This window comes from Zootoca vivipara, chromosome 4 (genome assembly GCF_965207765.1).
Source record: "Zootoca vivipara chromosome 4, rZooViv2.hap1.1, whole genome shotgun sequence".
NCBI lineage: Eukaryota > Metazoa > Chordata > Lepidosauria > Squamata > Lacertidae > Zootoca > Zootoca vivipara.
In genome coordinates, this window is record NC_142587.1 from 102,812,697 (window position 1) to 102,829,452 (window position 16,756).

General features: G+C 52.9%; 2 protein-coding genes across 2 annotated transcripts; both read left to right on the forward strand.

The window, feature by feature from the left end:
• The first annotated feature begins 2,324 nt into the window (after positions 1-2,324).
• Positions 2,325-5,890, forward strand: LOC118085603 (cystatin-A). Its single transcript, XM_035116439.2, has 3 exons — positions 2,325-2,478; positions 3,798-3,899; positions 5,690-5,890. The coding sequence occupies exons 1-3, from the start codon at positions 2,413-2,415 to the stop codon at positions 5,816-5,818; spliced, it is 297 nt and encodes a 98-aa protein (XP_034972330.1). The 5' UTR covers positions 2,325-2,412; the 3' UTR covers positions 5,819-5,890.
• A 4,507-nt stretch (positions 5,891-10,397) lies between these two features.
• LOC118085601 (hemoglobin subunit beta-1) lies at positions 10,398-11,770 on the forward strand. The gene is made up of 3 exons (XM_035116437.3): positions 10,398-10,536; positions 10,734-10,956; positions 11,517-11,770. The coding sequence occupies exons 1-3, from the start codon at positions 10,445-10,447 to the stop codon at positions 11,643-11,645; spliced, it is 444 nt and encodes a 147-aa protein (XP_034972328.3). The 5' UTR covers positions 10,398-10,444; the 3' UTR covers positions 11,646-11,770.
• The last annotated feature ends 4,986 nt before the right edge of the window (positions 11,771-16,756 follow it).

A 16,756-nucleotide genomic window follows, 5' to 3' on the forward strand; every position in this document is an offset into this window, starting at 1 on the left:
CTGAAGCGCCGACAAAGTGCCCAGCAGCGCTGCGCGGAGCGCCCTGGGCCTCCGGGAGTCGGCAGGAGGAGGAGGTGGCCTGCCGCATTCTGGATTAGTTGTAGTTTCTGGGTCACCTTCAAAGGTAGCCCCACATAGAGCGCATTGCAGTAGTCCAAGCGAGAGATAACCAGAGCATGCACCACTCTGGCGAGGCAGTCCGCGGGCAGGTAGGGTCTCAGCCTGCGTACCAGATGGAGCTGATAGACAGCTGCCCTGGACACAAAATTGACCTGCACCTCCAAAATGGCTCCCAGGCTGCGCACCTGGCCCTTCAGGGGCACAGTTACCCCATTCAGGACCAGGGAGTCCTCCACACCTGCCCGCCTCCTGCCCCCCACAAACATTTAGCAGAGCATGCACATGTACCACACAATTTGCATGCTCAACAATGGGCACAAAAATCACATGCACATCATTAAATTAATGCCCCTTCTAGTTGGGCTGAGCAGAACCGGAATGTTGAGCAGCAGAGCTGAGTCAAAGGTTTTCCCTCCCTCAAAAGGGAGTTCCTGGAAAAGGGTGTGTGTGAGTCTGGCTGTGTGCCAGGGGCGGGTGGCAGAGACTGACAGGCTTTAGCCTTGGGGAACTGGGCATTTCCCCAGGTTCTTCCTTCCTTGCGCATCTCAGGAGTGCCTTTGTCTCTTCTATAATAATAATAATAATAATAATAATAATATATTTATACCCTGCCCATCTGGCTGAGTCTCCCCAGCCACTCTGGGCGGCTCCCAATCGAATATTAAAACAATACAGCATTAAATATTAAAAACTTCCCTAAACAGGGCTGCCTTCAGATGTCTTTTAAAAATAGGATAACTTCTTATTTCCTTGACATCTGATGGGAGGGCGTTCCACAGGGCAGGTACTGCTACTGAGAAGGCCCTCTGCCTGGTTCCCTGTAACCTCACTTCTCGCAATGAGGGAACCGCCAGAAGGCCCTTGGTGCTGGACCTCAGTGTCCGGGCAGAACGATGGAGGTGGAGATGCTCCTTCAGGTATACTGGACCGGGGCCATTTAGGGCTTTAAAGGTAAGTACCAACACTTTGAATTGCGCTCGGAAACGTACTGGGAGCCAGTGTAGATGGCATCCTGAGCAAGTTTGCAGATGACACCAAATTGGGAGGGGTGGCTAATACCCCAGAGGACAGGATCACACTTCAAAATGACCTTAACAGATTAGACAACTGGGCCAAAGCAAACAAGACGAATTTTAACAAGGAGAAATGTAAAGTACTACACTTGGGCAAAAAAAATGAAAGGCACAAATACAGGATGGGAGACACCTGGCTTGAGAGCAGTACATGTGAAAAGGACCTAGGAGTCTTGGTAGACCACAAACTTGACATGAGTCAGCATTGTGATGCAGCAGCTAAAAAAGCCAATGCAATTCTGGGCTGCATCAATAGGAGTATAGCATCTAGATCTAGGGAAGTAATAGTACCACTGTATTCTGCTCTGGTCAGACCTCACCTGGAGTACTGTGTCCAGTTCTGGGCACCACAGTTCAAGAAGGATACAGACAAGCTGGAACGTGTCCAGAAGAGGGCAACCAAAATGGTCAAAGGCCTGGAAACAATGCCTTATGAGGAACGGCTTAGGGAGCTGGGTATGTTTAGCCTGGAGAAGAGAAGGTTAAGGGGTGATATGATAGCCATGTTCAAATATATAAAAGGATGCCATATAGAGGAGAGAGAAAGGTTGTTTTCTGCTGCTCCAGAGAAGCGGACACGGAGCAATGGATTCAAGCTACAAGAAAGAAGATTCCACCTAAACATTAGGAAGAACTTCCTGACAGTAAGAGCTGTTCGGCAGTGGAATTTGCTGCCAAGGAGTGTGGTGGAGTCTCCTTCTTTGGAGGTCTTTAAGCAGAGGCTTGACTGGCATATGTCAATAATGCTTTGATGGTGTTTCCTGCTCGGCAGGGGGTTGGACTGGATGGCCCTTGTGGTCTCTTCCAACTCTATGATTCTCTGATTCTAGATCTCTCAGGACCGGTGTTATGTGGTCCCGGCAGCCACTCCCAGTCCCTCCTCTTCGCCTTTTCACCCAGGGAATGCGACCGTTGAGGTCTGCTATGGCTTCCCAAGGGGTTGCGATGGAATTTGGGAGAAGGCACCCAGGCAGCCCCCTGCTCCTTGCCAGCAGCAGCCCCCTCCTCTGTCAGAGATGGGATGTGTCTCCTCATGCCAGAGTTTGATGAGCAATGCTCCTTCCCACAGACGTCAGCCACCCCTGCACCTGATGTTGCCCAAGAAGAGATGGTGGCTGCCAGAGAATAAAAAGGTGTGTCCCCCGACTCCCTCCCTGACTCCATCTCTCCCTCCGCTCTCTTGCTCCAGACCTGCTGCATCTCTTCCTTCAGAGCCACCATGACTCCTGGAGGGTTATCCCCCGTCAAATTGGCCACTCCTGAGATTCAGGCAATCACTGACCAGGTGAGCTGCCCCCTCTCCCCACAGATTCCTCTCCCCCTCCCCTACCACCATGGAGAGAGAGGCTCTGGGGCTCTACTTCTTCTGGAGATGGGGCGAGGCGGGGGGGCGGCAGCTGGCTTCCAGCCTCGTTGCGCTAAGAGGCTTTTCTTAACTCATGGGAAATGATTGCCATGTTGAGCCCTGTTTCTAAAGTCCAAATGTTTCCAATGTCAAAGCTAGGTGTACAAATGAAAAATATCTTGGGGTCTTAGTGGACCACAAGCTCAACCTGAGCCCACCGTGTGATGCAGCAGCAAAAAAGGCTAATGCTATTCTAGGCTGCGTCCACAGAAGTCTAGTGTCCAGATCAAGGGAAGTCACAGTCTCTCTCTCTTCTGCCTGGGTCAGACCACACCTAGAATATTGTGTCCAATTCAAGAAGGATGTTGAGAAGCCGGAAGGTCTGCAGAGGAGGGTGACCAAGATGATCAAGGGTCTGGGAACCAAGCCTTACAAGGAGCAGTTGATGGAGCAGAGTATGTTTAGCCTGGAAAAGAGGAGACTGAGAGGAGATAGGAGAGCCATCTTTTCAATATCTTAAGGCCTGTAACAGAGAAGAGGGAGCATGCTTGTTTTCTCCTGCTCTAGGAGTTAGGACTCGAACCCATGGCTTCAAGCTACCAGAAAGGAGATTGTGACTGAACACCAATACAAACTTTCTGACAGTAAGAGACGTTTGATGGTGGACCAGTCTCCCTCGGGAGGTGGTGGACTCTCCTTCCTTGGAGGTCTTTAAGCAGAGGTTGGATGGCCATCTGTCCTGGATGCTTGAGCTGAGATCCCTGCATTGCAGGGGGTTGGACTAGCTGCCCCTAGGGGGCCCCTTTCCAACTCTACAAGTCGATGATTTGAGGGCCTTGTGCTCTCCAAGGGTGCAACTCCAACCAGCCCCCAGCCAGGATGGCCAAAGCACTAGAATCATAGAATCCTAGAGTTGGAAGAGACCACAAGGACCGACCAGTCCAACCCCCTGCCAAGCAGGAAACGCCATCAAAGCATTCCTGACAGATGGCTTTCAAGCCTCTGCTTAAAGACCTCCAAAGAAGGAGACTCCACCACACTCCTTGGCAGCAAATTCAACTGTCGAACAGCTCTTACTGTCAGGAGGGCACCCAATGGGGAGGGGCTGCTGCCCAAAGCTTTCTCCCCTCGCCTGTCCCAGGGAACCTCCAGCAGCCTCTTCTGGCCCCCAGGAGTGAGCTAAGCCTGCCTCCTTCCACCCTCAGGGCTCTTTCAGCTTCCTGCTGCCATAACCAGTAGCCTTTGCCTTCTTTTCGCAGGTGAAATGTCAGCTGGAAGCAAAAGTGAACCAGGCATTCAACCTCTTTAAGGCTATTGAGTTCAGGACTCAGGTGGTAGCTGGCACCAACTACTTCATCAAGGTCAGGGGCCCTTTCCTGGTTGGTTTGGTTTATTTATTGCATTTCTATATCAGCTTTTCCTCCAAGGACCTCAAGGTGGCAGGCATGCCTCTCATCCTCCTCCTTAGAGACACCAGGCCATTTCGAGACATTCTCCAACGAGAATCTGAGTGGTAAATCTTAAGAAGAAATTTCTGAGGGCAAGAGGAGACGTCTGACAGTAATAGGCTCCCATGAAAGGTGATGGCCTCACCTTCCCTGGAGGTTTTTTAAACAGATGTCAGATGGATACACAACACAACACAACACAACACAACACAACACAACACATTTTATTAAGTCTCCAACAATATTTCAAAGCATTTATCATCATATACAATGTTTCTTGTTGACTTCCCAACCCTCCTTGCCTGATGTTTGTTTTTTACTCATTTTTATTAGCTGTTTTATAACAAACATTTTTGCCATCTAAATCCCCCTGCCGTTCAATCTTTTATTCATCCACTGCTCATATTTCAAATCCTGCCCATGACTTCATAAATGGGTGATAATTTGATAGGTAATCCACCAGCGGTTCCCATTCCTCCTTAAACCCTTTGTCATTTTATTATTTTTATTTCTTGGATTTATATCCTGCCCCATACCCAGAGGTCTCAGGGCGCTTCACAGAACAAAGTCTCACCATTTCAGCATATTCCATCTGTTTCGCAAGCCACTTCTCCTTCATTGGCTGCCCTTTCTCTTTCCACTTCTGTACATACAAAGTTCTAGCTGCTGTTGTCGTGTACATAAATAGAGGAACCATCTGCCAGGGATCCTTGAGCTGTGATTTGTGCATGGCAGGCAGTTCAGTTGGATAGAATCCTGACTGAATCCTGGCAAAGACAGAAGCACTGTTTTGGGGGGACAGAGGGCGGGCAGGTGTGGGGGACTCCTGAACGGGGTAACTGTGCCCCAGAAAGACCAGGCGTGCAGCCTGGGAGTCATTTTGGACTCACAGCTGTCCATGGAGGCACAGGTCAATTCTGTGTCCAGGGCATCTGTCTACCAGCTCCATCTGGTATGCAGGATGAGACCCTCCCTGCCCACGGACTGCCTCGCCAGAGTGGTGCATGCTCTGGTTATCTCCCACTTAGACTACTGCAATGCACTCTGTGTGGGTCTACCTTTGAAGGTGACCCAGAAACTACAACTAATCCAGAATGCGGTGGCTAGACTGGTGACTGAGAGTGGCCATATAACACTGGTCTTAAAAGACCTACATTGGCTCCCAGTAAATTTTCAAGCACAATTCAAAGTGTTGGTTGGTGCTGACCTTTAACGCCCTCAACGGCCTTGGCCCAGTATACTCTGAAGGAGAGTCTCCTCCCTCATTGTTCAGCTCAGACACTGAGGTCCAGCGCTGAGGGCCTTCTGGCGGTTCCCTCACTGCGAGAAGGGAGGTTACAGGCAGCCAGGCAGACGGCCTTCTTGGTGGTGGCACCCTCCCATCAGATGTTAAAGAAATAAACAACTATCTGACTTTTAGAAGACATCTGAAGGCAGCCCTGTTTAGGGAAGTTTTTTAATGTTTTTATTTTTATTTTTTATCGTGTTTTTAATGTTCTGTTGGGAGCCTCCCAGAGTGGCTGGGGTATAAATAATAAATTGCTATTATTATTATTATTATTATTATTATTATTATTATTATTATATTCCAACTCTGTGACTCTATGAGAAATACAGTTCCTTCCTCTGGAGAGAAGCCAGTTGGTTTCTGCTGGTGACACCCTTTCTGTGTTCTTCCTTCCTCCTCCTCTTCCTCCTCCCAGGTCCAGTATGCAGAGGACAAGTATGCCCACCTCCGCGTGTTCCAGAGCCTTTCAAACGATGGGGGCAACCTCACGCTCCATGGTTACCAGCTGAACCACACCAGGACGGACCCCATCACTTCCTTCTAGCAGCAGTGCAGAGCTCAGAAGCCTTAGGAATTCAATAAAACTCCCTCAATAAAAAGGAGGTCTTGGAAAGAGTCGCTGCCTTTGAGAAGTTATGCAGGGAGGGAAGAAGCTGCAAGGGGAGGGAGAGGGAATGAGCTGTGGGGGGGAGAGGAAGCCCCCCAGCAGCCCCTGGAAGGGGAAGGGGGAGAGACAAAGGCGGCATTGAGGGGGAGGGAGCAAGTGCAGCAAGGAACAGCTGGGAGGCCGCCTTCCCTGCCCCCCCTTCCGCAAATGCCCGCCTGGGGAGGGCAGCCGTGAGAGAGGCTCTCCCTTTGGGTGGGGCAAGAGGGGCGATGTGGGGCGTTTGGTCTTAGAGTGTTATCAGGGGCGCATTTGATTTCCAAAGAGGAAAGTTGGTAAGAAGGAAGTTGGAAAGTCAAAACCAAGAGGGGCAAATCACTCTGAAACTCTTAAAAATGTAATTGTTGTTGTTGTTGTTTAGTCATTTAGTCGTGTCCGACTCTTCGTGACCCCATGGACCATAGCACGCCAGGCACTCCTGTCTTGCACTGCCTCCCACAGTTTGGTCAAACTCATGTTGGTAGCTTCGAGAACACTGTCCAACCATCTTGTCCTCTGTCGTCCCCTTCTCCTAGTGCTCTCCATCTTTCCCAACATCAGGGTCTTTTCCAAGGATTCTTCTCTTCTCATGAGGTGGCCAAAGTATTGGAGCCTCAGCTTCAGGATCTGTCCTTCCAGTGAGCACTCAGGGCTGATTTCCTTCAGAATGGATAGTTTTGATCTTCTTGCAATCCATGGGACTCTCAAGAGTCTCCTCCAGCACCATAATTCAAAAGCATCAATGTAATATGAAAAGCTAACTGGAACGCAGAATTTGGCCGTAAAAAAAGTCCAAGCAGACAGAAAAGGATGCTAAAAAAGACTCGGAGGAAGACATGGCTGAAAACATAAACACAAAAGCTCTTTGAAAATAGTAGTAGCAGGAAGCCATCTAGGGAGGCGGCTGGTGCCACCCGTTCCCTTTGCTTAGGCAGCGAGTGTCACCCCCCCCCCCGAAGCTCCTGGTGCCAGAGGCTGAGGTCTCTCCAGGGAGCCTGGGCTGGAGCTATCAGGAGGGAGGGAGGGAGGGAGGGAGGGGCCGCCCTTATCAGCTGCCTGCCAGGAGGCGCCTCCTGCCCGACACCCCCCAAATCTCCCACAAACAGGTCTCCTCAGAGGCACCCATGGGTGCTCCACTCACACACCCTCCTGCTGCACCCGCAGCCCAGGCAAAGTTCTCATCCAGGTCCTCCAGGGGCCCGTCAGCCGGTTGCCAGGAGTTGGGAAGCGTGGCCTCCACCCCCCTCTTGCCTGAGCCCCACCTGGACCTGCCCCACAGGGCTGGCCCCAAACAGTCTGGAGAACTGCAGGGGGGGGGAAGGGGGGCTCATGCACTCCTCAAGCCAGACAAGAGTCCAGACAAACAAACAACTTCTCTCTCTTTCTCAACATAAGAAAAATAAAAAAATTCCTTCAGTAGCACCTTAAAGACCAACTAAGTTTATATTTTGGTATGAGCTTTCGTGTGCATGCACACTTCTTCAGATTCTTCAACATAAGAAGAGCAGGCTGGATCAGGCCACAGGGGGCCCATTGAGTCCAGCCTCCTGTTCTCCCAGTGGCTGACCAGGTGCCCCAAGGGGAAGCCCCAGAGCAGGATCCGAGCCCCAGAGCAAGTCTCCCCTCCTTCGGTTTCCAGCAACTGGCGTCCGGAAGCATCGCTGCCTCTGACTGTGGAAGCAGAGCAGAGCCCTGGTGGCTTCTGGGAACATGGCCAGAGATGCCCCCCCCCGGCCCTGGGATCAGCATCAGGGCTCCCCCACCTTGGGACACACCCCCAAGTCCAGTCGAGGTGCTGCACAAGTCTGGGAAACTTCTGTCTCAACAAGCATCCTTTTTCTAAAGCAGGGGTAGGCAACCTAAGGCCCGTGGGCTGGATGCGGCCCAATCGCCTTCTCAATCTGGCCCACGGACGGTCCGGGAATCGGCATGTTTTTATATGAGTAGAATGTGTGCTTTTATTTAAAATGCATCTCTGGGTTATTTGTGGGGCATAGGAATTCATTCATATTCCCCCCCCCCAAATATACGGTAGTCCGGCCCACCACATGGTCTGAGGGATGGTGGACCGGCCCACGGCTGAAAAAGGTTGCTGACCCCTGTTCTAGAGGACCAGAGGCAAGCATCTGCATGCCACTTGCCCCCAGCAGACCTCAGAGATCTTGGGCGCCAAGGAGGAGGAAGGCTGGCGTCTGTGGGGAGATGCAGCAGAGGGCTCTGCCCAGGGGCTCCTCCGTGCTGGGGGGCCCAGTGGGGCCTCCGTGGGGCCTGGCCAGGCGGCAGTCAGAGAGGACCAGCTGGATGCTCAGGGGCCCAGAAGTCTCTGGGTGGCCCAGGGAAGGGGAGACTCTCCTGAGCCCTCCTGGCAGAAAAGGGGGGAGGAGGGCACCCCAAAATGATCCAGGGAGGGAGTGACTCCCCTGTGAGGAAAGGCTGCCGTTTGGGGGCCTTTATAGTTTAGAGAAAAGGGGAGAGTAAAAGGCAGGCAGATGCCTGGCCTGGAAAGAGTGGAAGAGAGACGCTTTCCTCCCTCTCTCCTAACACTAGAACTGCTGACATGCCAGGAAGAGATTCAGGACTGATTACAAAGTCCTTCTTCATGCAGCACAGAGTTGATCTGTGGAACTCCCTCCCACAGGAGGCAGTGGTGGCCACCACCTTGGATGGCTCTAAAAGAAGATTGGACAAATTCTTGGAGGAAGAGAGGGAGGGCTCCGCTGTGGCTCCGCTTCTGGGTCCCAGTTGCTGGAAAGTGCAGGAGGGGGGGGGAGCCTTCCTGGGCTCAGGTCCTGCTTGCTGCTTTCCCTTGGGAGAATTCTGGCCCCAGAAGGGCCTCATCCTCTTCCCTGCAGTGGCCAACCAGGCGCCTCTTCTGCAGCCCTCTCCCCACTCAGGTTCCCCAGGGAAGAAGGCAGGTGGAGTGCCTCTGCAGCTGGAGGCTTCGCGTGGCCACAGAGACGAAGTCGCAAGTTACTTTAAACTCTTCTTTTGTATTATTATTATTATTTATTTATTTATTTATTTATTTATTTATTTATTTATATCCCGCCCATCTGGCTGGGTTTCCCCAGCCACTCTGGGTGGCTTCCAACAAAATATTAATAATAATAAAGCGATAAAACATCAAACATTAAAAACGCCCCTGAACAGGGCTCCCTTCAGATGTCTTCTAAAAGTCAGATAGTTGTTTCTTTCCTTGACATCTGATGGGAGGGCATTCCACAGGGCAGGAGCCACCACCGAGAAGGCGCTTTGAGCTCGCAGCCCCTCCTGGGACCTTGCGGGGAAGGGTGGGTCATAAATAAATCCTCTCCCTGCATCTTTTAGAAGACATCTGAAGGCAGCCCTGTTTAGGGAAGCTTCTAATGTTTGACAGACTATTGCATTTTAATATTTTGTTGGAAGCCGCCCAGAGCGGCTGGGGAAACCCAGCCAGATGGGCAGGGTATAAATAATAATAATAAATATATTATTATTATTAGCCTCTCCATGAAGCTCCAAGGGCACTTCACAGTCACACAGCAGACAGCTAACTGTGAACATTCACAGGCGTTCTTCTCCAGCTCTGGAGCCTAGTCTCTAGGTGCTTGGAAGCCATCCACTCCCAGCTCTGTTTCTTTCCATGGAGCTGGCATGGCGGGCATCAAGGGCGCTTCCCAGCCCAAGGAAGGCACATGGCAGAGAGCTAGCTCTTTCTTGCCAAATATAACCCTTGCTAGGATGCAGCTATTCCCAGGTCTGCGCTCTATGGAGACGCTGCAACAACAGGGGCAGTTCTCCCTCCCTCCGTTTATGCACCTCACAGCCAGAGACTGAGCCTGCATGGAAGCTGCCTCTGCCCTTCCCTCTTCAGTCCGCTCCTGGTTCTGGGAGACAGAGGGGCAGAAGAAGGTGAGGAAACCCCTGGCCCTTCCCTTGCCTGGCCTGCCTCTTCCTCCTCTTCCTCCAGCTCTGAAGCTTCCCCTGCCTCCGACTCTTGACTCCTGGCTGGTCCAGTTCCCCACAAATCACTGCCCCCCTCTTTCAAGCCAGACTCCAGCCCCTCTCCCCCCAGCGTCCTGCCAATCGTAGACATCCCCTCTTGGGGGCTCATTGAGGGAAGCTCTGGGTTTGAGTCATCCAGGACATGTCCCTTGTGGCTCCCATTGCGCCTTCATCTGTGCAATGGGTCTAAATGCCACATGAGGTCTGTGGGGTGTGTTTTGCCCCTGCAAAATGGTGAGCTTCCAGGGAGTCTCCTGGGCTGTGTGCTCAGACCTGGTCCTGCTGATAAAGAGAGCAGCTGGGGCCTGATGCCTCCTCGAGAGAAGCAGCTATCGGGGCCTCCTGCTCGCCCCAGGGCGCCACACCCCATAGCCAGCCTCTTCCCCCCTCCTGCTCCCCAGCCCCACCAAGCTGGGCCCCCAGAGGAGGAGGAGGAGATTTGGCCCAAGGTATAAAAGGCTCCAGCCCTGGAAGGAGCTCCAGTTCAGCCCAGAAGGTTTTCTCCAGCAGCCCAGAGAAGCTCCCAGCCCACAGCCAGCCATCATGGTGCACTGGACCGCCGAAGAGAAGCAGCTCATCACCACTGCCTGGGGCAAAGTGGACGTGGCCGCCATGGGGGCGGAGGCCCTTGCCACGTAAGGCCAGGGGTGGTCGCCTCTCTGGGCAGGGGGGCAGGGGCTCCTCTTTCCACCGGGATAATAACCACCCCTGCCTCTCCCTTTCTCCTTCCTTCCTTCCTTCCTTCCTTCCTTCCTTCCTTCCTTCCTTCCTTCCTTCCTTCCTTCCTTCCTTCCTTCCTTCCTTCCTTCCTTCCTTCCTTCCCTCCCTGCAGCATGTTGATCGTCTTCCCCTGGACCCGGAGGTTATTCACTCACTTTGGGGACGTCTCCAGCCCTTCTGCCATCACTGCCAACGCCAAAGTCAAGGCGCACGGCCACAAGGTCCTGGCCACCTTCTCAGAAGCCGTCAAGAACCCCGACAAGGTCAAGGACACCTTTGCCAAGCTGAGCGAACTGCACTGCGACAAGCTCCACGTGGATCCCATCAACTTCCTGGTGAGGCTGCTCCCCACCTCAAAGGGCTGCTGGGGGGAGGGCCGGGGGGGGATGGATTCCAGGTGGGGAGAGGTCCTGGCTATCTTTCAAAATCCTTGTGGTCTCATCTCCTGGCGAGTCAGAGTGGGTGCCCCTCATCCGTGGGCACCTTCAGCCACGCCCTGAGCAAGCCAACCCTTTTTACCTCGACGGACTCTCTTGCCTTCTGGCCTTTCAAATGCAGCTTGTGGGCCTTTGCCCTTCCTCCTCCTGACTTGTCCCTGGTCAAGCAAGGATCTGTCCGCCTAGCAGAGGCCAAGCCCAGGAGGTCCCTGGCAGGGGCCAGGTTCCTTCTTGGCACCAAACCTCTCCTGGCATGGCAATGCCAACTGGGTTCTGCCTGTTGCCTCCTGGAGCGGCCTCTTTCCAGGGGACCCCAAACCCCTTCATTCAACCCAGATGGCCTTTGGGCTTGACTCTACAGCTGCCAGCTGTGGCTGTGTGGGGTGGGGGTTGTGGGGAGAAGGCACACAGCCCCCCTGGCAGAAGGAGTCACCCCCTCTTTTTGTTTTCTCTTCCAGATGCTGGGCGAGGTCCTCATCACCCTCCTGGCCGCCCACTTTGGGAAGGAATTCACCCCTGCTTACCACCATGCCTTCCACAAGCTGGTCAGGGTGGTGGCTCACGCAATGGCCCGCCGGTACCACTGAGACCCCCCCAGGGAGAAGCGGCAGCCTCCTGCTGGTCTCGCCACCCACCGGGTGGGGTGGGGGCCACCCCTTCCTGCCCCCATGTGACGCTTGACCCTCTAATAAATTCTCCCTCTGCAATCTGACTGGTTTCCTGTGTCTCTTTCTTTGGGATGGAGGGAGGGGAAGGGCTGGGGGGGGGGGATGCCTTTGATAAGCTGGCTGGCAGGGGGGCTGGGAAAGTGGGGGGCTTCTTTATCCACTGTCACTCAAGAGGAACCATTGAGCACCAGTGGGGGGGGTTCAGGGTGCTGGTGGGGGGCTAGGAAAGTGGGGGGCTTCTCTCTCCTCTGTCACTCAAGAGGAACCATTGAACACCAGGGGGGTTCAGGGTGCTGTGGCACTTGCAGAGTCAGGAGGGACCCCAAGAAATCATCTAGTCCACCCCTGCAGGGCATGTTCCCCTTCCCACCTTTCCTGGCCAGTTGTCCTCCTTCTTTTACCTCCTGGGGAGACTTGAGAGACTCAGTGGGAGATGGCAGCTCTGCCAGTCACACCCTTGATGAATGACACCCTCTGCCACCTGCCCTGGTGTCCCCCCCCCCTCTCTGTCTCTCTCTCTCCTCTCTGCCCGCTGCTCCTAGCCCACCAAGATGTGGAGGCTGACCCAAGTCTGCCCCCTTTGGTGTGGCTTCTGTATTGCAGAGCAAACAAGCCTCAACAGAGAGACCAGGCGGGAGGGGAGGGTGTGAGGGGGAGGGGACGCCTCCTGTTAGCTGGTGGGAGTCTGGGAAAGTGGGGGGCTCTCCGGTGGGGGTGGGGTTTCAGGGCACTGTGACACTTTCCCCTTGACACTCCTGGCAGGCTCCCTCCAATGCTCCGAGGTCCAGTGGCCGTTGCCTTCCTCCTTCTGGGGAGACCGGGGTGGGGGTGGGGGTAGCGTGGCTGCCTGCTCTGGCTTCAGCCCCCTCCTGCTGGGGGCACCCAACCAGCGCACCAGGGACTCGACACAAAGTGCGCCCACAAGGCGGCACCCACCCTACCCCTCGGGAGCGAGGGCCTTCTGAGCTGGACAGCTACGCTGCAAGGACTGGACACCGGCATCTGCTTGACAGCTGGCCAGTCAGGGCCCATTGAACCTTACAAATCGCAGGCTGGGCTGCAAAGGAGCTGGATTGAGCCTCCAGTGAATGGGAAAGACACAGAAATTCAACAGAAATAACCAAATGCAAGTTTTTATCCCGTTCCAATGGTAATAAAGGGTGTTACAGGGAAATTAGACGGGAGAGGCTGACACACACACACACACACACACACACACACACACACCGGGTCTTGCCTCACCACGCTGCACATCACCCAAACCTCCTTCGTTCAGGTTCAAGACTCCATTCACAAAGTGCCTGTTTTATCAGAAACTCCAGATCCCTGACAGCAGCCCCAAATGTCCAGAAAATTAGCAGCAACCTCTGCAAAGGTGGTGCTGTGGGTTAAACCACAGAGCCTAGGGCTTGCTGATCAGAAGGTCAGTGGTTCGAATCCCCGTGAGGAGTGAGCTCCCATTGCTCGGTCCCAGCTCCTGCCAACCTAGCAGTTCGAAAGCACGTCAAAGTGCAAGTAGATAAATAGATACCGCTTCAAGCTGGAAGGTAAACGGTGTTTCCATGCGCTGCTCTGGTTTGCCAGAAACGGCTTTGTCATGCTGGCCACATGACCTGGAAGCTGTACAGTGGCTCCCTCGGCCAATAACACAAGATGAGCGCGCAACCCCAGAGTTGGTCACAACTGGACCTAATGGTCAGGGGTCCCTTGACCTTTATCTGCAAAGGCATCTGCAAGGGAAGCTCAGCTCAGTTTGCAGGAGGAGCCCCTGACTCCCCTCTAAGCCCCAGGTCTCCAACAAAGGAAAACAGGGGAAGGGTCAGAACCAAATCTAGCAATTCCCTGTTAACTGTATCTATGTACAGGCTCAATGGGAAAACTCTAGAAATTCACAAGACATCACTTTGTTGTATCCATCTTCTCAGTTCCAGTGGCATTTAGGACCCAGCAGAGACTGACTGGTTTCTCTCCAGAGGAAGGAACTGCATTTCTCATAGTCACAGATTTGGAATATAATAATGATTGAATTATTATTATTATTATTATTATTATTATTATTATTATTATCATTATCATTTATTACTGGGTTTCCTCGGCCACTCTGGGCGGCTTCCAACAGAATATTAAAATACAATAATCTATTAAACATTAAAAGCCTCCCTAAACAGGGCTGCCTTCAGATGTCTTCTAGTTGTTTTTCTCTTTGACATCTGATGGGAGGGCGTTCCACGGGGCGGGTGCCACCACTGAGAAGGCCCTCTGCCTAGTTCCCTGCAACTTGGCTTCTCGCAACGAGGGAACCGCCAGAAGGCCCTCGGTGCTGGACCTCGGTGTCCGGGCAGAACGATGGGGGAGGAGACGCTCCTTCAGGTATACTGGACCGAGGCCATTTAGGGCTTTCAAGGTCAGCACCAACACTTTGAACTGTGCTGGGAAACGTACTGGGAGCCAATGTAAGTCCTTCAAGACTGGTGTTATGTGGTCTCGGCGGCCGCTCCCAGTCACCAGTCTACTGTAGAAGTAAGTCCATCAGGGCTTGCTTACTTCTGAGGAGACATGCACAGGCAGGTGGGCCTGGAGCTGCTGCCTGGACATGCAGAGAGTGACTCCTCCTTTGGCAGGGAAGGAGCAGCTTGCCAGCAGTTAACTCCTTGTGCGCTGGAAGTCCTCCCCCTGGCCCTTTGCACTGAACTGGCCCTTTGCACAGAAACAGGAAGGCGGCGAAGCCCCAACTAAAGAGGAATGGATTCAAAAGTTGATGGACTTTGCGGAAATGGAGAGCAAAAACAAGAAACAAAAGAGACAAAGTGTTCTTGGAAGAGTGGAGAGATCCGTTGGGGACTATTTGAAGAACTGTTATGGTCAAATGAAAACATGGGCAGGGTTCGAATTATGAGCAGCAGAATGAAAACAATGATAAGTGAAATAGAGGCTTATTGTATTAAAGTATGGCATATAAAACAGGAAGTGTTACAGAAATCAGAGGGGGGGCACATCTTTACATTTGTTAAATGTTACAAATATTATGCATCAATGTATCCTTTCGACTTGACAGCTGAGGGAAGTTACCTAGCTTTAAAAATCATATAAAATCAACTCCTTTGCCAGTTTCCTCCATTCCAATGCTATTTTGCCCTTGAAAAGGGGATTCCAGGAAGTGCCCAGAGGTGACAATTGCTGAGCTGATTGTTGGCCAATCACCAGACTTGCCAAGGGGTCCAGACATGCAAAGGAAATTCTATTGTCTTTTGGGGAGGGGGTGAAACTTCAGAGCAGGCACCCCCAAACTGCGGCCCTCCAGATGTTTTGGCCTACAACTTCCATGATCCCTAGCTAACAGGACCAGTGGTCAGGGAAGATGGGAATTGTAGTCCAACACACCTGGAGGGCCGAAGTTTGGGGATGGCTGCTTCAGAGGTGTTTGCCTATGCTAATCTTTTACCTGGGTCTGGCCCTGACATGTCGGCTTATGCTAATCTTGAACCAAGGACTTGTCTGGACAGGTTTGCTAGTGTAGCCCCTGTCTACCCCTCCCCTTTGGTGACACGTCAGTGATGTAAAGATGATGTATCAATGATGCTGTGTGAACTGTATCCTGGGATGTGGTGGGAAGTTTTAAAAGTCAATGTCGCTCCTTGCTCTGGGTTCAATTCCTCTTTGAACCTGTTGCGCAATAAACTTTGGCCTACGCCAGGCACCCCCAAACTGCGGCCCTCCAGATGTTTTGGGCCTGCAACTCCCATGATCCCTAGCTAGCAGGACCAGTGGTCGGGGAAGATGGTAATTGTAGTCCCAAAACATCTGGAGGGCTGAGTTTGGGGGTGCCTGGTCTACGCAATTTGCTCTGGTTGGTGGCTGGACTCCCTTCTTTGTTCTGCAGGGACCCGTGGGCTCTGCCCGCAAGCAAGGTGGCTGAGCAGCCTTGCACCTGGAATTTTCCATAACAGCAAGTATAAGGTGGGAATAAAAATACGGAGCCCTCTCCTCCTCCATGAACTTGCCCAGGCCACTTTAAAGCCATCTGGGTTGCTGACCATCCCTGCCTCCTGCAGAAGGGAGTTCCACAGTTTAACAATGTGCTCTGTGAAAGGATGCTAGGGAGAGATAAGTGACAAGCGGTCCCAGGCCTCCCTGTGTGCCAATGGTCCAGCCTGGACACCTGCGTGTGAGTGTTGCAGAGGGTTGGACTAGATGACCCCTTGGGTCCCTTCCAGCTCTACAATTCTCTACAGCCCTTTCCCCCGACATTCGGCAGCGGGGAGAGGTGTGTCCTCAAAGCACCCCAATCCCACCCTCTGGGCCTCTTTCCCCCCCAGAGACCTGCTTCTCCTGCCCCCCTGGCCCTTCTCCAGAGGATATCCGGTTGTTTTGTGCCTCCGCTTCCTTCCCGGAGACTCGGGACAAAGCGTCTGCATCCCGGTTTCAGACAGGATCACTGAGCAGATGGGTTGTCCCACCCACTTTGGCCCAAAGCCAGAGTCCGGGCCTGCCGTCATCTTGACCAGGACAAACAGGATCTTGCAAGGCCCCTGCAGAAAGGCAGGAAGACAGAAGCAAAGGAGCGGAGGGTCCACAAAAGCCGCAAGAGCTGTGGAACTCACTGCCACTGGATTCAAGGGGAAATGGCCAGGAATACAAGCAGGTTCAGAAGCCAGTGTGTTTTCTAGAATTTCATTTCCTTGGGTAAAGCTTGGTTTCATTCTCACATTCAGGGTCTGGAATAAGTGGCAAAGGCGATTCTGGGTTGGGTCTCCTGGTAACCATTGAAATGCCAGTCTGGGGGGTTAGCTAGTGTGTTGCAGCAATCAGAGTGTGGGACCAGGACTTGGGAGACCAGGGTTCAAATCCCACCCCCACCCCACCCCTGGCCCTGAAGCTCAGTGGGTGACCTCGTGCCAGCTACTCACGACCCCTTTGACTGGCAGAATGATGCCCCTTGTGCTTTTGTAAGCACTCCATTTTTCAGTGGGCAATCCTTGCACTTTGGAACTCCCTGCCACATGACACCAGAGGGCGCTTTTGCAGGACTC